Source organism: Equus przewalskii, chromosome 16 (genome assembly GCF_037783145.1).
Source record: "Equus przewalskii isolate Varuska chromosome 16, EquPr2, whole genome shotgun sequence".
NCBI classification, from domain to species: domain Eukaryota; kingdom Metazoa; phylum Chordata; class Mammalia; order Perissodactyla; family Equidae; genus Equus; species Equus przewalskii.
Genome location: NC_091846.1, coordinates 24,942,094 through 24,962,716, shown reverse-complemented (window position 1 = coordinate 24,962,716; position 20,623 = coordinate 24,942,094). Strand labels below are relative to the sequence as shown.

Genomic DNA, 20,623 nt, shown 5'->3' with positions numbered 1-20,623 from the left:
GATCGTCACTGTGGGCGAAGCCCGCCCACCACTGTTTTGAAGTCTTTCATCTCCTATGTTATCTAATTTAATCCTCACACGACCTTAAATTGTAAGAACTATCACACCCATTCTATCACCAAAGAAATTGAGGTTTACCGGAAGTAAGTGGCAGAGGTCGTGCAATTAGCTGGGGTGGGAACAGGGTTTCTGCATAGTTGTTCTGACTTAGAGTCTATGCCTTTTCAACTACCCAGTGTGGAGGCGAACGTTTCCTCAGACAGGGTCACCTTAAGAGCTTGTCCCTCCTTATGGTGATGAAGCCCAATCTTGGACCCACTTTCCAGAGACCTGAACGCATTAAAACTCACTGAGGAAACTCAGCAAACAGAACCCTTGTTACTTTGAATAAATATTTTAATCAATTCTAATTTTAATTTATTTGGCACTATTCAGAGATCACATGCTATTTGGTAAGCATTCCATTATCATTAAGGAGCAACTAATGGATAATTAATTGAAGGGATTACACACATAACTAATTTGATGATTTGTAAATCTTGCTGAGATTAAAATGTACAGAATTGCATAAATCACAATTAGAGTTGCGCCAAGAAACAACGCCTTCCATTTTGCCCCTGTTGGTTGGAAGTGGAGTGGAGACCGTCTGCCTCTTCATTTGGGGTGTTTACTCCCATCGCTTCTGCCTGCCGGTGACGACAAGGCCAATTATTGTCTCAGAGTGCAGCCAGAGACCACACAGTCACCTCTTTTGAGTTTTTCCAAAATAAAAGAGAATTGTTTAGAGACTGAAAGTCTTTTCCTTTGGATGTCTTTCGATAGAGCCTCACTCTTAGATTGAATCAACAAATGAATTAATGTGAGGAAAAAGTCAGAACTTTGGTGGGGATTTCTACTTGCTCCTGGATTCAGAGGGGAAGTTTGTGAGGACGGGACACAGGTTTAGAGACCCCCAAGTTTCGATGTTACTTATGAGGACCAGTCCTGCACATGGTGTCCTTTCTGACTTCATGAAGAAGACTTTACTATCCTGGTTCTTTCTGGAACTTGGGAGTGCCAACTGCCCTGCTTTCCAGCACCTTCCACCTCTGTGGTTCCTTCAGTATTCCCACAAATGTGGGTGGTTCTTCTATCAATAATAACCATTCACCCCAATTAGCAACACTTGATAGCTGCCATTCTATTTTTCTACTTTCTTCCCACCCAGACTTTTCCGACAGTTGATCTTTGTTGCTTGATAGACTTGCCTGCAGCCTCTCTTGCACTTCCTGGCTGCTGCCTTCTGCTTCCTCAGAGGGTAAGAGCTCCCAGCCCGTCCCAAGAGCAGCTCGGCCCAAAGCCTTGATGTACTCAGGCTGCTCCTTGGCTCCACAGTAGAACTACCCTCTGCCTTAAGTAGCAAAAGTAACAAATGTCCCCAAACACGTCACACAATCTGGAGATGACAGGCATCTTGATTGGTTACTACACCCACACAACTTCCCATCCCCTTCTCCACAAATGAGAAGGAGAGAAAGGTCAGAACATGCCCACCACACCCACCTCTGACTCCTGGACCAAGAGATGCAGTTTCTGGGACTCTCTGGGGAAGGGCAGGGGGCCCCGTGCTCTCGAATGGGCCCTCTGCTTCTTGAATTTTTCCCTGTGATTCATGATCAGACATTTGCAGGCGAGGAAAGCCTGGAGCGTCTCAGATGCACGATTGCCCTTTCCTGTCTCTGCTCCAACTGTCTATTTAGATTAGAAACCCACAGAGCATGGCTGCCTCCGTGCTCTGTGTAGCGCCCACCAATTGTGGATGCTCACGGAACGTGGATGATTGATGATCGTGTTAATCTGAGTAATAACAGGCATTTTGGGCACAATCTCGAGGAAGCTTCTCGGTACTGGGTTATGGATGCGGGTGACCTGCAGAGGAGGAAGGAACCCAGCCCATGGGCGATGGCAGATGCCTGTAACAGGATGGCCCGGCTCAAAATGCTCCTCCCTTAAAAACGAAAAGCCAATCGATCAATCAGGCAAACAAATGAGGCCTCACATAGGCTGCAGTATCAAGCCTTTTTCACAGCAGCACCGGCTGTGTGTCAGCTGCTTGAGATTTTAAGTCAAAAGGAGCAAGGCAATTTTGTATGAGGGCGCCAAAAGTGATTATTTATTGAGAGCTTACTAAGTGTCAGTTTCTTTATGTATGTTATCTCAAATTAGATATAATCTTCTCATTTTGGAGATGAGGAAACTGAGCTTCTGAGAGGTGGGGTGACTTGCCCACGTCACACAATGTTATAGACTGTATGCTTGTGTCCCTCCAAAGTTCGTATGTCGAAGCCCTAATGCTCAATGTGACGGTATTTGAAGGTTTGGCCTTTGGGAGGTGATTAGGTTTAGATGAAGTCTTAAGGACGGGATTAGTGTCCTTATAAAGACACTCCTCTCTCTGCCATGTGAGGACATGGTGAGAAGGTGGCCATCTGCAAGCCAGGAAGTGGGTCTCTTCAGCAACCAAATCTGCCCACCTTGATCGTGGCCTTCCCAGCTTCCAGAACTGTGAGAAATAAACGTCTGTCATTTCAGGCCCCCAGCCTGTGGTATTTTGTTCCAGCAGACAGAGATGACTAAGACACAGAGGAAGTAATTAATTCTTGGCCTCCAGATTTGCCCACATGTCTGCTGATGCCAGAGTCCATGACCTTGCTATCTTTGGCCTCATTTATTCTTATCAATGCTCTTCCTTTGGGTTTAGTAAAGAAGTTCTTTTCTGATGTGGCAGGTCAGTCCATGTGTCCCTTCACTTTCTGTCCTTCCTCAGCACTCCCCCTGGCAGGATGGGGTGGGGGGGGTCTTTGATAAGATGGTGGTGGATAATGAGTCACGGTTGTGCTGTGAGGGCCGTTACTGTCAACCACAGAGAGGGTGGCTGCCCCTTCACCTGGAGCCAGGCCTCTGAGGAGAAAAAGGCAAAGGACTGTGGCAGAGGCAAAGAAGGAGGGAGCCCACAAAGAGAAGGAACCCCGGACGCCCATCAGAGGAGGACTCTCCTGGACCAGGTGGTGCTGCGATGGGGAAAGGAATGATTCACACCATTTTCTGGACCCTGGGAGTTTTCGTGATCATCCAATAGCAAGACTTCCTTTCTAGGAATGAACTGTACCATAAGCTCCCCCTGATATCATGGGTATAACTTTGGGGTCACATTAGAAAACCACAGAGGAATGTAAAGGGTGTGGAGTGTTTCTTTCCCCAGATATGGCCTTAGGACAGGGCTGGTGTAAGGATTTTACCCCACTGGAGGGAGATAGGTGCCAGATGGCCAAAAGCGTGAAGAAGGCAGGGGGATTAAGAGCAGGCAAATTAACATAATGGAAATAATAATAAATATGAACAATGTACATTATATATATAATAGTAATAAAATACATTAAGCTTACTTGCAGACACCTTTGTCCGTGGGAACCTTGCAGGGCAGGGCCTGTGTTCCTTGGCAGTAGGGGTGCCTCCTGTGGGAGGAAGGCACTCAACTGAATCTGCTGGAGATGGGCCCCGGCAATGGGCAGATGCTTCCTGGAGGTGTGCGTATAAGGGAAAACCGAATTGTGTTTTCAAACAATATGAGAGTTTACCACTTAAAGAAATGCTTGGAGAAACAGAAAATAACAAGTGTTGATGAAGATACAGAAAAATTGGAGCCCTTGTGTGCTGTTGGTGGGAACGTCAAATGATGGTGTGGCTGCTATGGAAAACAGTATGGAAGTTTCTCAAAAATTAATAACCAAACTACACATGATCCAGCAATCCTATTTCTGGGCATATATCCAAAATAATTCAAAGAAGGATCTCAAAGAGATATTTGCACATCCATATTCATTGCAGCATTATTCACAATATTATTCACAATAGGCAAGAGGTAGAAACAACCCAAATGTTCATCAGTGGATGAATGGATAAAGAAAATGTGGTATATAGACACAAAGGAATATTATGCAGCTTTAAAAAGGGAGATCCTGTCACATGCCCCAATATGGAGATATCTTGAGGATATTATGCTAAGTGAAATAGGCCAGTCACAAAAGGACAAATACTGTATGATTCCACTCATATGAGCAGTCTAAAGTAGTCAAAGTCATAGAAATAGAAAGTAGAAAGGTGGTTGCTAAGGGCTGGGGGAAGAGAGGGAGAATTAATCTTTAACGGGCATAGAGTTTGAGTTTTGCAAGATGAAAAAGTTCTAGAAATCTGTCGCACTGCAATGTGAATATACTTAACCCTACTGAACCGTATACTCAAAAATGTTTAAGATGGTAAATTTAATGTTAGGTGTTTTTGACCACAATTAATAAAATAAAATTAAAATAAAAAAAAAGAAACCTTTGGAGAAGTTCTCATTTAAAATGAGGAACTCTTTGATAAGGGGATTAATTACCCTCTTGCTTTTTCCTTACGTCTATCTTTGAATTTTTGTATATTGGATTTTCTTAAAGTAGCACTTGCTTGTAGCTCGGGTAGGTGACCTTGTTGGGCTGTCATGGTGTCCCTGGATCTGCTGTCCCTGGTCTCCCACTCCCTTCCCCTGCATATGGCAGAATAATGTGGAATTGGAGCTCTCTGCCTAATAAGAGGCTTAAGATATATCAGAGGCTCTCCTGACAACAGTGTCTAGAGGCAAACAATTTGACAGAATTGAGACCGGGAGGCTTGGCTACCTCTTTCATGAAGCCCAGATGTCAGCATTGTGGTCCTGATGCAGTTTCTACATGTGGTATAATAGAAATATATTTTTGGTCTTTGTTTCCAGTCCCTGGCTAGAGCTCCTAAATCCTTGGGACTTCCTGAGCGGTAGTTGCATCTTTTCTTATTTGTAAGGAGCCCCTTGGGAAGACATCTGAGTTTCTGTTAATGAGGTGACTCTTGGTGGGGCCCCCTAGACAGCGTTAGGATTGGGGCTGATTTCCAAAGGAGTCAACGACATAATTAGAGGGTTGGAACTTTCAGCTGCCACCCCTCCACCTCTGGGAGGGGATGGGAGCGGGCTAGAAATTTTCAATCACCAAAGACCAATGATTTAATCAATCATGACCATGTAATGAAACCTCCATAAAAACCCCTAAATGACAGGGTTTGGAGAAGTTCTGGGTTGATGAACACATGGAGATGCTGGGAGACTGATGTGCCCTCAGAGGGCATGGAAGCTCCAAATGCCTCTTCCTTCATACCTTACCCTAAGCATCTCTTCCACTTGGCTGTTCCTGAGCTGTATTTTTTATAAAAACCCTGAAATTGTCAGTCAAGTGTTTTCCTGAGTTCTGTGAGCTATTCTAGCAAATTATCGAACCTGAGGAGGGGTTTGTGGGAACCCCCAATAATCAGGAGTGCTGGTGGCTCGGGACTTGGGACTGGTGTCTGAAGTGGGGGCAGTCTTGTGGGACTGAGCCTTTAATTTATGTGACCCGACACCAACTCCAGGCAGATTGTGTCAGAATTGAACTGTAAGACATCCAGCTGGTGTCAGGGAATTGGAGCACTGGTTGGTGTCACAAGTCAACTCCGACTGCATTTATTCTCTTGATCTGGAAAGAGTTCAGTCTGAGTTTCTTTCTTCTTGAATGACCCAATTCCAAGTGGAAGATGCCACCTCTAGAGAGAGGACAGGGATGTCAGCCCAGCCTGGCAGTGGGGATGTCAATGGGGGAGTCAGGATGACCAAACAGGGGGGTAGTGTTTGGGCTATTGTGTGTCACACTGACCCTGACCAGCCGTGTGGGCCCAACCAGGGTGAGCTCCTTCTGACTGTCAGATGCCTCATTCCCACCTGAGATGCTCAGAGAGAGACCATGAGCCCTAAAAAAGACCATATTGTTTTGTGATGTCACCTCTGGAATGTTCTGAGTGTTTTGGTGACCAACTTATGCATACGACCTACACGTGGCATCTAACATTGGTAAGATTTTTATTTGATATAGAAAGAATTATCTTAGAAAAGGTAGTAGGTGTGGGTATCTCTGCTCTGAAGACTTTTGGAAGGCCTTATGTCAACTCTAAAACCTGTTAATAGCTGTTCAGAGATTGATACAGCATCTTATCAGATATCATCTTCACACTTTTCCAGATTCAATTTTCATAATGTACATAATTGACAAGAGGGGATAAGTGTGTAGAAAGCCCTCAATTTTTTCAGGTGAGCAAATGAGGTCCAGAGGATGGGCTGGGAAGCAGAAATCTTTTTATTTTCTCTTTTCTACAGCACTCGAGGCCAAATTTTACAAGAAAAAGAGATACCAGATCTGAAAGCCTAGAAATTCCAATCAATGTGGTTCTACCTCAGGTAGGGATAATCACAGAAGGATGTACCCTGTCAGTTTTAGCCCGAATAACCCTCCTCTTTCGAAACTCTAGCAAGATGTTGTAGAATGAGCAGAGTAGTCAGGACCTCAGATTCTAGTTGTGGGTCAGCTGCCAACCAGCTGTGCACCTGGGGGAGGCCACTTAGCCACTCTCGATCTTGGGTTCCTTGTCCCTTGAATTAGGAGGGTGGGTTAGGTAAGCTGGTAAGATCTTCAAGCCCTAACACTTGAAATTTCTGACACTCTGGAATAAGCCAGTCTTCTCAAAATCAAACCTTTTGGTGCTTGCTGTTGTGCAACCACTCTGGGTTTCTAGAAGAGAATTACGACTGGGGCTTGGAATCAAATGCATATGACTGAATCCATGAATAGAAAACCAAGTACGTGGACCAAGGGGTACAGGGCCATTCAGTGAGTCAAGAGAATGAAGCCCTGCTGTATACCAAAGGTAGAGTGTGAGGGATGGGCACTAGGGATTCAAAATGGAAGCCAATGAACGGGTGGAGTCTTGACAGGCTTGAGACTCTCAAGTCTCCTCTTGCTAAGCCGTGGTTTCCCTGGTGGGGTCCTCCTGATTGGATTGTTTCCACTGCTATGTCACAAAGGCCTTTGGGGCACATGATCTCTCTCTGACATGTGAGCCACAAAGCCTTGCTTCCCCATCATCGCCTAAGGCCCTGTTGGAAGACCATGGCGGTGCAACCAGAGGGCCTGAAATGTAGAGTGGAGGAATCCAATGTGGAGGTAACCATCTCAAAGCTCTGTCCTGGGATGTGTAGGATCAGAGTTGATCGCCAGTGGACATTCTATATATATATATATGGAGTTTTTTTTCTAAAGCCATTTCTTTCTTAAGGATTTTCAGAAGAATAAGATTAGAAAGAAAACCTTCAGTGTTCTTTCTGGAGGTGGAAGTCATTGTAACAATCTAGGCAAGTATGTTCAGCAGGAGGGAAAGATATAGGACAAAAAATCATTCTGGCTCTTTGTTTTCACATTACCCTTGTAACTTTGTAATGAACAGCCACTTCTATATTTGTTTCAGCTCATGAAGCTTAGAATGTAAGCTAACTTTCTCCTGATCCTTAGACAGGGTGGCTTGCCCATGGGGTTCCTACAGCTGTAGGAACCTGGCTTTGGGTCCAATTCTTTCCACATGAGATGCACAGGCCACTACTTCCCTGAGGGTGAGTGTTGCTCCTTTGGTTCCTTCACAGCCCACATCAATCAATCTTTGCATCACTAAGGGACAGGCAGAGGGTGCCAACATGGGGGTGGGGGTGGGATAGGATTTGAAAGAGTGGTCATGTGATAGAGAGATTGCAAAAAGTCTTCCATCTACACCTGGCACAACTCTCCCTGCCCAGTTCCCAGAAATAGCCCAGCACTGCAGGACCTGCGGCTGCTTCCGGGGTCTTGGGGGGCATGGAGGGCATTGAATGAGAGGACCTGCTGCCTGGGCACATGTGCCTCCAACGGGCAGATGTGGCCACATGGGTATACCTGCCACGGGGGCACAAGTCATCACCAGGTTTTGGACACCTGCCAGGATGCTCTAGGCTGGCGCTCTGGGAGAGTGGTGATGGTGTCTATAAGTTTACGTTATGGAACTGTGCCTCCACCAGGGCTGTGAGAGCGACCCACATGCTCTCCTTAAATGAGATGGTGCACCGCTTAGGGGACTGGATCAGTTAACAAGGATGGGAAGAAATATTGACTGAGTGCTGATTTGATCATGTGTTGGGCACTGGGCCATGCAGGTGTGAGGTAGAGATCATACAGATACACCTGGGAACCCCGCTGATAATGAGAGAGCAGGAGTTATGGGCTTGTACCCAGGTCATTGTCCACTCTTTCCTCTAAGCCACAAGCTGGGCATATGCCACCTGGCTGGGCTGGGTAACGTCTTAGCTCTCCGCTTCTTCTCCTGCTTATAGGAGACAGTGCCTCCTCTCCCCACACCTTAACCGCTCGCCTCTGAGTTCCCTGCGTGTGTCTACCACACGCTGCTTTATTCTCGGACTGAGTCCATTCATTTGAGAAGGGAATTGCAGCAGCAGCTCTGTGTTTCCAGAAAGTCCTTCTGGCCTCCGAGCTTCCCATCATGCTGGGCATTTGGGCTTCTCAATTGCACTGCAAACGCCTGTGATTCCCTGTGTCCTATCACCCTTAGGTCTTTTCAGGTCTTATTGATTTCCAGTTTTTCTTCCTCACATTAAATATTTGTGTTTTCTGATCTATTTCCCTCCCGTGCAATAACTTGCCTGCTATCTGTGTTATTTCCTGCCCAAGCTAGCTGACCTCCTGGTTCCTTTTGTACATAATGATTCCGTTCTCACAGGCATTCGCGTTTCCCCCCGTGAACGCTATCTGTGACTCTCATGAAGGTGTTTATCTTAATGAAGGATCTACCCCAGATCAGGAGGAGCTCCCACAGACCTTCCAGTGCCCCCCGGCTCCCTCCCTGTGGGCTGTTCTCAGTCTCCTTTGTTTGGGCTTGTTCTTCAGGAGCTATGGAATCTGCTCAGAATATATGTATCTCTGCCAATTTGAATAACTATTAGGAGAAAGATTTCAAGAGATTCTATGTTAAATAATGAGCTAAAACTACCACATATGATGACAACTTTATCCTTATTGCTGTTAACATAATTCTATCTAAATCAATCACGTTGACCTGTGAATTATCCTCTTACTTGTTAGCATTTATTAAAACCAACACTGTCTTTATCATGGTACTGGGAAGCTGAGTTAATTTAAAAATATGATAATACGACTTTTTCACCTTTGTCTGAGAATTAGTAGCATATCTGGCTTTTCCTTCCGTCATCCTGGGCCTCTCAGCTTCACATGCCTGAGAAGTACCTCAGGCAGTTGAATGGTCTCTCATCATAACCCTCAGTAACGTTGGCGAAGCAGGTGTTTAAAAAACTTGGTCCGCAGGCTTGGAGTCCACCAGGGGCATTTGGACATCTCTTCTGGCCTGTGGTAGCCACACTCTTCTAGGAGTGGAAGGCACTTCAGTGAGTGTCAGCTAAGCCTGGCTAGTCACTGTCCAGTCCTGCCCCCAAACTCTTTAGATGGAAGGCCACCAATCCCAGAAACTTCACCCCGTAAGGTCCCAGTCAGAGAGCTGTTCCTTAGAAATCCTGTAGTATCAATAAGAGACTTTAGTCTTATCACCTGCCCTTTGCCCCACCCCCACCCTGACCCCGTTCCATTGGCCACTCTTCTTCCATGCTCTCCACTTGCCATGAGGCCAGTGATCTGACAAAGTCATGCAGTTGTTGGTGATTTCGAGCATTTGCCTTCCAGGACCACTTGCATTTAAAAAGGAGATGCTGGGGAGAGGGCCAGGCCTGATGCTAAGAAAGGATTCCCATCCATAGGTGGGATTCAGGCATCTATGAGGGAGGTGTCTGTGTCCAGGGCCCTTCCTGAATCCCCAGCACTAACATCTTAGGTGACAGCTGTGAGCACATTGCTCCTGGAGGACAGAGTCTCTTGGTTGCCTTCCTAACAAGGCCTGATAGGAAGTTCTGATGAACTCCATAGCCAGTTGTATTCCCTTCCTGCATCCATCCTCATATCCCATTCTTCCATGAGGAAGCCAGCCTTTTCCTCTCCCATCTACTGGGTCTGTGTCCATATGTGAGGGCATTTCCTATAGGAAAGAGATCAGAGAAGAAGAGACAATCTTCTCTGTCATGGGAAACTTGGGCCATGATACTTTAGGGGCTAGGATCATACTTCCATAGGCTCTACCTCCCAGGCTTAGGAGAACATTTTAGGGTTCTCCTGAAAGGCCCAGACCTCTTGTTAGGGCCCCAATCTGTCAAGGACAGATTGGTTTAACCCATGAGACCAACTCAGTGATACCACTGGCCAAGGAGACCTACTGAGAAGGAGCTGGCTTCAAACATCAGCTGAGGAGCTGTGGGATTCTGTACCTCATGTGTTTGCTTAGCTCAGATGTTCGCTTTTTGGAAAGCCCTTATGTAAAGAAATATATTCAGCATTTGCTATAGGGTTTTAGGCCAGGAATGGTTAAGCCTTACCTGTAGAACTGGCCATTGGTTTGGTCTTCATGACAGCTTGCCTTCCACCTTCTTGGCCTCTCCCAACAACCCCAGGGAGCAGGCAGAGCAGCTATGTTTAGGTTAGACATGACATTCAGAGAAATTAAGTGACTTTCTCAAGAGCACTCAAAGATGGGACTTTTAAGCCCAAAGCTTGTGGAAATTTGGAGCCTCTATCCTCACTGGATTATAGATTCAAGATGGTGGCATGGACGACCAGCACGCTTGTGTGCAGGGGCAGCTCCCTGGAAGGGCTACATGGATGGACTATTGTGGAATGAGTGACATGGGGGAAACCTGACTGTTACTGATTTTACAGGAGGCAATGATATCTCTGCAGTTTTAAAATATGAATTGAAATGGGGCTATAGCTTTACCAAATATACTAAATATATTAAAATGAGTGAAATTGCCACTTTTTAAAATATTATTTTTTTTATTGCGTTCATCATAGTTTACATCATTGTGAAGTTTCAGTTGTGTATTATTTCTTGTCCATCACCATGTAAGTGCTCCTCATCATCCCCTGTGCCCACCCCTCAACCCCCTTCCCCTGGTAACCACTGAAATGTTCTCTTTGTCTGTGTGTTTATCTTTCACATATGAATGAAGTCATATGGTGTTTGTCTTTCTCAGTCTGGCTTACTTCGCTTAACATAATACCCTCCAGGCCCATCTATGTTGTTGCAAATGGGATGATTTTGTCTTTTTTAATGGCTGAGTAGTATTCCATTGTATATGTATACCACATCTTCTTTTATTTCTTTTTTTTTTAAAGATTGGCACCTGAGCTAACATCTGTTACCAATCTTTGTTGGTTTTTTTCCTTCTCCCCAAAGCCCCCCAGTACATAGTTGTATGTTCTAGTTGTGCCTCTGGTTGTGCTATACCATATCTTCTTTATCAAATCATTGGTCTTTGGGTACTTGGGTTGCTTCCATGTCTTGGCTATTGTGAATAGTGCTGCAATGAACATAGGGGTAGAAAAGTCACTTTGGATTGTTGATTTCAAGTTGTTTGGATAGATACCCAGTAGTGGGATAGCTGGGTCATATGGTATTTCTATTTTCAGTTTGTTTTTTTTTTAAAGATTTTATTTTTTCCTTTTTCTTCCCAATGCCCCCAGTACATAGTTGTATATTCTTTGTTGTGGGTCCTTCTAGTTGTGGCATGTGGGACGCTGCCTCAGCGTGGTTTGATGAGCAGTGCCATGTCCCCGCCCAGGATTCGAACACTGGGCCGCCTGCAGCAGAGCGCGTGAACTTAACCACTTGGCCACGGGGCCAGCCCCTCTATTTTTAGTTTTTTGAGGAATTTCCATACTATTTTCCATAGTGACTGCATCAGTTTTCAGTCCCACCAGCAGTGTATTAGGGTTCCCATTTCTCCACACCCTCTCCAACATTTGTTATTTTTAGTCTTAGTGATTGTAGCCATTTTAACAAGTGTAAGGTGATATCTTAGTGTGGTTTTGATTTGCCTTTCCCTGATGATTAGCGATGTTGAACATTTTTTCATGTGCTTATTGGCCATCTGTATATCTTCTTTGGAAAAATGTCTGTTCATGTCCTCTGCCTGTTTTTTGATCGGGCTGTTTGTTTTTTTGTTCTTCAGTTGTGTGAGTTCTTCATATATTATGAAGGTTAAGCCCTTGTCAGGTATATTATTTGCAAATATTTTCTCCCAATTGGTGGTTGTCTTTTTGTTTTGATCCTAGTGTCTCTTGGCTTACGGAAGCTCTTTAGTCTGATGAATCCCTACTTGTTTATTTTTTCTTTTGTTTCCCTTGTCTGAGAAGACATGGTATTTGAAAAGATCCTTTTAAGTTTGATGTCACAGAATGTACTGTCTATATTATCTTCCAGAAGTTTTATGGTTTCAGGGCTTATCTTCAAGTCTTTGATCCATTTTGAGTTACTTTTTGTGTTTGGCGTGAGATAATGGTCTAGCTTCATTCTTTTGCAAGTAGTTGCCCAGATTTCCCAACAACATTTATTGAAGAGACTATCTTTTCTCCATTATATGTTCTTGGAGGCTTTGTTGAAGATTAGCTGTCTGTAGATGTATGGTCTTGTTTCTGGGCTTTCAGTTGAAGATTAGCTGTCTGTAGACGTGTGGTCTTATTTCTGGGCTTTCAGTTCTCTTCCACTGATCTGTGTGTCTGTTTTTGTACCAGTACCATGCTGTTTTGACTACTAAGGCTTTGTGGTACATTTTGAAGTCAGGGATTGTGAGGTCTCCAGCTTTGTTCTTTTTTTCTGAGGATTGCCTTAACAATTCAGGGTCTTTGATTGCCCCATTTGAATTTTAGGATTCTTTGTTCTATTTCCATGAAGAACGTCATTGGGATTCTGATTGGGATTGCACTGAATCTGTGGATTGCTTTGGGTAGTATGGACATTTTAAGAATGTTTATTCTTCCGATCCATGTGCATGGAATCTCTTTCTATCTCTTTATGTTATCATCTATGAAATTGCCACTTTGTAGGCCAAAAAATGGTAGAATGCCAACAGTTTCTCATAGTTCAACCTAATATTTCCTCCCCACCTTTCAGTGCATTTTGGTTGATTAGTTCCCTGGCAAGGACTCGTTATGCCTCCATGGTGTGTGAAGTGTGCTGTTCTAATTCTCAGGACCAGGGATGTCAGAAGAATAAGGGACAGGTCACTGTCCTTACAGAATTGCAATTTATATATCTGAGGAGAGGATGAGACAGGACATAAGAGAATCATGGCAAAGTAATAATATCAATACATGCAAAATAAAATATCTGGATAGCATGAAGTGCTAGAATGAGCATGGAGTTTGGAGTCAGATCGCCCCCTTGTTGGCTATGTGATGTTAGGTAGAAGCATGGTATTTCTTTTTGGTAAGATATCACATATGAATATGGAAATCAATTAGCATATCATCACATAATAGTCATTCAGTAAGTGTTATTTCCTTTTGCCTGTTCTGTACAATCTTCTTCTAAGGAAATGCTGAGCAACTTCTTTTCTGAATCCACAGTAACCATGCTTGCATGTCTGTAGCTCTCTACAAAGAAAGAAAATGTCACATATTCTCTTTTTATTTTTGAACTCTACAGCAAACTCTCTGAAATAAAGAGGGCCGATGTTAGTAAGGTTTCTGTGGATGGTTGTACAGGTTGTGCACGGCAATGACATAATTGTGAATGGCACGCTGTAGAGCTGGGCATTGTACAGCCTGCACAAACATATGGGATGGCTCTGAATCATGTTGGCATCCACATTTTCTAGATATGGAAACTGAGGCGCAGAAATTAAGTGATTTTGTAAGGGTCATGCACTAATGCAGCACAGAGTCAGACTCTCTTCGGATTTTATGATGTCTAGTCTCCTGTTCCCCAGATCTTACTGCCTGCTTTAATGCTTGCTGCTCTTTACCTCCCTTATTTGCGCCAAGAAATAATTGATGCTATTCACTGATTTTTCAAATTGATTGGAAGTTCCCTGAGGGCAGGATCTGAGATGCCAAATTAATGTCAGTGGATTCATTGACATAAATGTGGAGAGATTATTGGTATTGGCAAGAACATTCAGAGTGAGAATAGGTTAGGGCAAGGAGTTTTCACAAGGCCAAGAAAGAACTTTCTTTTGAGGACTAAGTCTAGTTAAGCCTGATTTGAATTGGGGGAAATATGGGAAAGAAAGAGTTTGTCTTGGCTCAATGTCTTCCCGAAGTTCAATCATGATGCTTGTCATATTTGAAATGCCGGTATATTTAGCATTTCTCCTTAAATCTTCTCACTTTCAGAAATAGAAAAGTTGCTGCTTTATTTTAGCCTCACCTTAATGCTATCTATAGTATCGTGGGTTTAATAAAATAGGTATCTTTTTTCTAAAACAATTAAAATAAATATATGACTATTAAAATTTTAAAAATGTTTAAGTGTTCTGTCTAAGAAATTAGGCTGTGAAGTAATGCTGGACTTGGCCACCTTCTCTGCCCTGTCTGGGGATAAGAGGAAAGATGGTAGGACTAATTTATAAGAGGAGGATTTGGTTTCCTGGGTAAGGAGGTAAAGGGGACCCATTAATCCATCAGCATTTTCTGGATTAGGCGCTGTGGGAATGGAACAGAGAAGGCACAGGGTCTTCTTGGGAAGTGTTGGCCATTTAAGGGAGGGGACAAGATGCCAAGTAGGTGGGTAAAAGACGGATGCTGGGGCCATAGTGGTACCCATTTACAAACACATATCCATTGGACCAGAGTAAGTTAGACCAAGAGGGTGGTTAGAAATAACATCACTAACCCATCATTATACAGAAGTGGAAACCAAGGTCAGTGGGGGAGAGGATGTGAGCAAGGTCACCTTATGGCATGCATAAGGGCAAGGGTCCAAATACCCAGATTGTCCATAGTTAGGGATCTGCCACTCACATGTTAAGGTTTTATTTAGTGCATTTCTGTTGGGGAGATAGTCGAAAACTCCTTGGGTACTCAGTTCGGAATGTGGATATAGAATAAAGGCAGCTGACTAGGATGAATTAAAGGCCATCACGGATACTCTGAACAGGGATAAAGCATTAGTGATTCCTATTTGGACATTCAGTTGGAATGAGAAACCAAACAATCATAAAAAAGAAATGAGACAAGTGGGGAAATTTGAACACTGACTCAGTATTTGCTGATGTTAAGGGATCATTGTTAAATTTTAAAGGGATGATAACGGTATTGCGGTTTTGTTAAAAAGGTACACATTGATGTATTTATGGATAAAGTGACACAGTGTCTAAATTTAGCTTTAAAATAACCCACTGACAAGGAAGTAGCTGTGGAATTGGGTGGTGGTATAAATGAAACAAGTGCGGCCTTGATTTGATAACTGCCGAAGCTGGGTGATGGGTACGTGCAAATTTATCAGACTATTCTCCCTCTTTTTGTATATTTTGAAATTTTTCCATAATAAAAAGTTAACGAAAAACTATCTTGACCCCAAAGCACTGAAAGTCCTTTGATAAATCCATGGCGATTTCCCACATATGTGCTTCACACGTATAAGGTTCAGGGAGCCAGAACCGGATTTGCAACTTAGTGAATGAACTTGTGCTGGTTATTTAACTTCTCTGACTTTCGGTTTCTCCATCTGTAAAATGGGAATAATAACATCTTATTATGTCAGTGTTGTGAGGATTCAATGAATTTGGTAGGTAGCTCACTCAGGGCCTCTCACAAAGCTGGGGCTCAATATTTGTTCCCTACTTCCCTTTCCGTCTCAAGATGGGGATACACACCATCGACTAAAACCACATTTTCCATAGCAATACCGTCTAGAGTGAGATCCTGTTGAGATGGAGCCCTAAGTAGGTTCTAGTGGGAGGATGGAGAGGATCTCTCAAGATTCACTCTTTAGTGATCTTGACTAATCTTCCCAGAAATCGGAATCAAGGGACCTTCAATTTACAAGGAAACCATCTAGGCTATCCACAGTGAGGTTCATTCTGATCACAGGTTCAGCCACAAGAGCCATGTGCTTTCCCAATTGAGAAATATGAAAACCATGGAGGCTGGATTTATTTAAAGTAAATAAGGTTCTGATTGCAGAATGCCCTCACACCCTGGCTATCCAGAAGATTAAGCACAACTTTACAAAGTTAATGACATGCGCTTATTGCAAAGTTAATGGCATAGCACTGTGCCTTCTATTTATCTAACTCTTTAGGTCTTAAAGATTCTAACCCACTTTATACACCGTGCAAATTACTTCTCTCTATACACGCATATATATAATGCAGACAACCTGACTTGTTTTCTGTCTTCTCTATCTGTAAAATTGTGAAAGTAACCTTAAAAATGAGGAATCGATATTTGGAGAGCATTGCAATGTACTTGGATGAAATGCTCTTGCTGCATTTAGAAGTAGCTATCATGATCGTATTTTTATTTAAATTCATTGCTGCAATTGTTGCCTCTTCTTCAGGATGTAGTCCACCTGTTCACCACTTTCTGAATACATCTCCGAATTCCTCCATTAGTGAACCTACTTTTCTTGATAACAATACCTTGCATTTCTATGGCAATTGGCAGTTTTAAAAACACTTTTGCATTCATTATCTCATTCAATCCTCACAATAGTGTTGTGAACTAAGCAGGGCACGGGTTATTTTCTTTTTACAGGTACATTTCACTGACTTTTGATGTTGGAAGGAGCCCTTAAGATCGTGGAGTCTGAGTCCGTCTTTTTTTTTGGTGAGGAAGATTAGCCCTGAGCTAACATCTGTGCCAATCTTCCTCTATTTTGTACGTGGGATGCCTCCACAGCATGGCTGATGAGTGGAGTAGGTCCACACCCCTGATATGAACCTGCAAACTTGGGCTGCCAAAGCAGAGTGCATGGAACTTTAACCACTCTGCCATGGGGCCAGCCCCCTGACTCCCTTTTTTTTACTTGGGAAAAATCTGGGTCTCAGAGCGGGTGAGAGAGCTCTCCAGTTTCACACTGCCCATCAGCAATAGAACCAGGACAAGAATGCTTGTGACCCCCAGTCTTGACTTCTTGGCTTTTAATCGTGGTGTAACCCTCACCTGGGCAAACTATACTTTCCACCTAGCTTAGAGCAGTCCTGACCGCCCGAGGGAGCCGGTTAGAAATGCAGATTCCTGGACCATACCCCAGACTGAGTGAATCAGTCTCGCAAGTAGAAGCCTCTGAAATCTGCATTTACAGCTCACTGGGTTGGGGGGGGTGCGGGGGGGGGGGCGTCGGCCTGGTGGTGCAGTGGTTAAGTGCTCACGTTCTGCTTTGGCAGCCCAGTGTTCGTCAGTTCGGATCCTGGGTGCAAACATGGCATCACTTGGCAGGCCATGCTTTGGTAGGCGTCCCACATATAAAGTGGAGGAAGATGGGCACGGATGTTGGCTCAGGGCCAGCCTTCCTCAGCAAAAAGAGGAGGATTGGCAGCAGATGTTAGCTCAGGGCTAATCTTCCTCAAAAAAAAAAACAAAAAGAAAACTCACTCAGGTGATTCTTCTGTACTGGGAAGTGTAAGAGCTGCTGGCTTGTTGGGTTTAAGCTCTGTGGCTCTGATTCCCTTTTTATATGGTGGTCTTGAGGAGCATGGCCACCATTATGAATTCCTCTTTATGAATTCCTTAATGTCCTTTGCAATGTTTGTTACCACATGTTGAACTCTCGTGATATGTCTGTGATGGTGCCCTTCCATTCCAAAATTATCGCCTGGACTCTGCTTTGAGCCTAGCCCTGTGTCGATGGATGTTAAGGGGGCTGCTGGCCGGACAGACTCAGGCGTGGCTAAGAGTGGAGGATGACCCTGAATAGGGGGAAGGAGACGGCTGGGCTGACCAACAGCACCTCCATTCTGGACTTAGTAATTTGGGTGGCTGTTGGGGTGATTATGTTCCCCCTCTGCTCACACCAATTGTGGGTACATATCTGCAGCTGGGGTAGCTTGAGAACAGTGTTTGTTCCTCCTCTAGGGTGACAGAAGTGTGCCAGAGCCCACGCTTAGTGCTTAGCACATTACCTCTTTTAACGCTAAAAATATCTCTATGAGGAAAGCAGTAGAGGCAATTATCCGCATTTGGAAATGTGGAAACTGAAACTCAGATTACTTGCCCCTGTTATAACTGATAAAATAGTGGGGCTCCGACTCAAAAATTTACTTGACTCCAAAATCAATGCCTTTAACCCCCACGATGTATAGCTGGTTCTCATCATTCGCAGATTGCACATTTGTGTGTTTGCTTACTAAAATTTGTCTGTAACCCCCAAATCAATACTCGTGGCACTTTGGTGGTCATTCATGGACATGCACAGAGGGACGAAAAATTTGAGTCACCTGACACACACATTCCCAGCTAAGGACGCTTCTCGTTTCAGCTCTCGTACTGTAAAATAGTGTCTTTTTCACAGTTTGGTGCCATGTTTTTCAGATCTTTCTGCTTTTGTTGGTGATTTCGCTGATTAAAATGGCCCCCAAGCACAGTGCTGAAGTGCTCTCTAGTTTCCTAACCACAAGAAGGCAGTGACGTGCCTTCTGGAGAAAATATGTTAGCTAAGCTTTGTTCAGGCATGAATTATAGTGCTGTGGGCCAAAAGTTCAATGTAAACAAATCAACAATATGTAGTAAATAAGGTATCTTTCAACAGAAACACACACAAAACAAGATTGTGTACTGATTCGTTGATGAAAATGTGATCAGATGCTTGCAGGAATTTAACCCTGTATTTCTCCTAGGAGAAATGGTACAGTATTCGCTAATTCAGTGTTTGCGGGGACTTTACAGGACAGAACTGCCGCGAATGTTGAGGATCAACTGTATTTCCTTGTGAGGACCCCAAGAGGCCAAGTGCCAAAGTGCCCACGGTGGCCAGGCCAGACTTTCAGACTGGGTTTATTGTGGGGTATCCCGGCCTCGTATCGGGTCAGCCAGCCTTCGGGGTGTCCGCTCCTTTACTAACTCTGGGCTTCCCTGTTCTCTCCCGCAGAGGGGCACAGCCGAGCCTTTCCTGAGGCTCCACAACTTGTACTCCACCCCGCGCTGCGCCAGGCAGGCCGCCCTGCCCAGGCTGAGCCGCCGGGTGGTCAGCCAGCACTCCTACCCGCTGAATCGCTTCTCCTCCGTGCCCTTGGACCCTATGGAGCGCCCCACCTCCCAGGCGGACCTCGAGCTGGATTACAACCCTCCCCGCGTGCAGCTCAGCGATGAGATGTTCGTCTTCCAGGACGGGCGGTGGGTGAACGAGAACTGCCGCCTGCAGTCGCCGCACTTCTCTCCCTCCTCCTCGTTCCACCACAAGCTGCACCACAAGAGGCTGGCCAAGGAGTACCTGCTGCAGGAGGAGAACAAGGCCCTGCGGGAGGAGAACAAGGGCCTGCGCGAGGAGAACAAGACCCTCCGCAAGGAGAACAAGATCCTGCAGATATTCTGGGAGGAGCACAAGGCCACGCTGGGCCGGGAGGAGAGCAGGGCCTCCTCGCTGCTGCTGCACAAGGACAGCGTGGCCCTGGAGGTGGTGAAGAAGGACCCGGCCCTGCAAGCACACCGCGGCAAGGAGACCAGCACCCTCCAGCTGCTCCGCGAGGAGAACCGCGCCCTGCAGCAGCTGCTGGAGCAGAGGAAGGCCTTCTGGGGCCAGGCCGAGGAGAAGGCGGCGCCCATGGAGGAGAACAAGCGGGCGCCCTCGCCCCACGAGGAGCCGCACGGCCCCGGGCTGCTGCCGGAGCAGGGCCCGGGCCTCGCCTCCCCCTTCGAGGAGCCCAAGGGGTCCGCCACCCCGCAGGAAGACTCCAAGACGCTCCGCGCCCTGCGCGAGATGGTCAGCAACCTGTCGGGGTCCTGCGGGGAGGAGGAGGGCAAGGCGGGCCCCGGCCTGCCGGACGGGAGCCAGTGCTTGGAGCTGCTGAGGGAGATGAACCAGGCGCTGCAGGCGCTGCGGGAGGAGAACCAGAACCTGCAGGTACTGCGCGAGGAGAACCGGCTCCTGCAGGAGGAGAACAGGGCGCTGCACGTGCTGCGCGAGGAGCACCGGCTCTTCCAGGAAGAGAACAAGGCCCTGTGGGAGAACAACAAGCTGAAGCTGCAGCAGAAGCTGGTCATCGACACGGTGACCGAGGTCACCGCCCGCATGGAGATGCTCATTGAGGAGCTCTATGCCTTCATGCCGGCTAAGAGCAAGGACCCCAAGAAGCCCAGCAGGATCTGAGGCCGCCCAGGCGCCGCGGAGGCACCGAGCTTCCGGCACAGAAGACTCCGGCGAAGAAAACCTCCTGCCTCTCTTCTGTCTTCTCGCCTTCCCCCACCAGTTCGTGCCTGTTGAAGAGCAGAGTTACGAGCCTTCCTAAACTCAGAGTAGTAATAAAGGCGTGAGGAGGCTGGGGCCAGTTAACACCAACGTGCTGCTCTCCGTCTTCTTTTTCTTTCCTTACTATTTTTTAGAGCAGTTTTAGATTCACAGCAAAATTGAGCAGAAGGGACAGAGATTTCTCATATACCCCCTGCCCCCGAACACACGTGTAGCCTCCCGCGTGATCAACATCCCCACCAGAGTGGTAAATTTGCTACAACTGATGAAGCTACGCTGACACATTATAATCACCCAAAGGCCATAGGTTACATTAGGGTTCACTCTTGGCGGTGTACATTCTGCGGGTTTGGACAAACGTATAATGACATGCATCCGCCGTTATAGCATCAGAGTATTTTCACTGCCCTGAAAGTTC

The 20,623-nt window shown here is 45.5% G+C and overlaps 1 protein-coding gene across 12 annotated transcripts in view; it reads left to right on the top strand.

Moving 5' to 3' along the window:
- Positions 1–20,295, top strand: part of CBY2 (chibby family member 2) — a 55,508-nt gene extending 35,213 nt beyond the window's left edge. For 9 of the 12 annotated variants that reach the window (XM_070578292.1, XM_070578293.1, XM_070578294.1 and 6 more), the window contains one exon: positions 18,889–20,295. In XM_070578292.1, the coding sequence (XP_070434393.1) occupies positions 19,039–20,106 (1,068 nt within the window). In that variant the 5' untranslated portion in view covers positions 18,889–19,038 and the 3' untranslated portion in view covers positions 20,107–20,295. Of the gene's footprint in view, positions 1–5,692; positions 5,933–6,235; positions 7,080–18,888 lie in introns of those variants that run through there. The other 3 variants (XM_008516948.2, XM_070578291.1, XM_008516949.2) reach the window with 3 other exon arrangements.
- Positions 20,296–20,623: the final 328 nt, after the last annotated feature.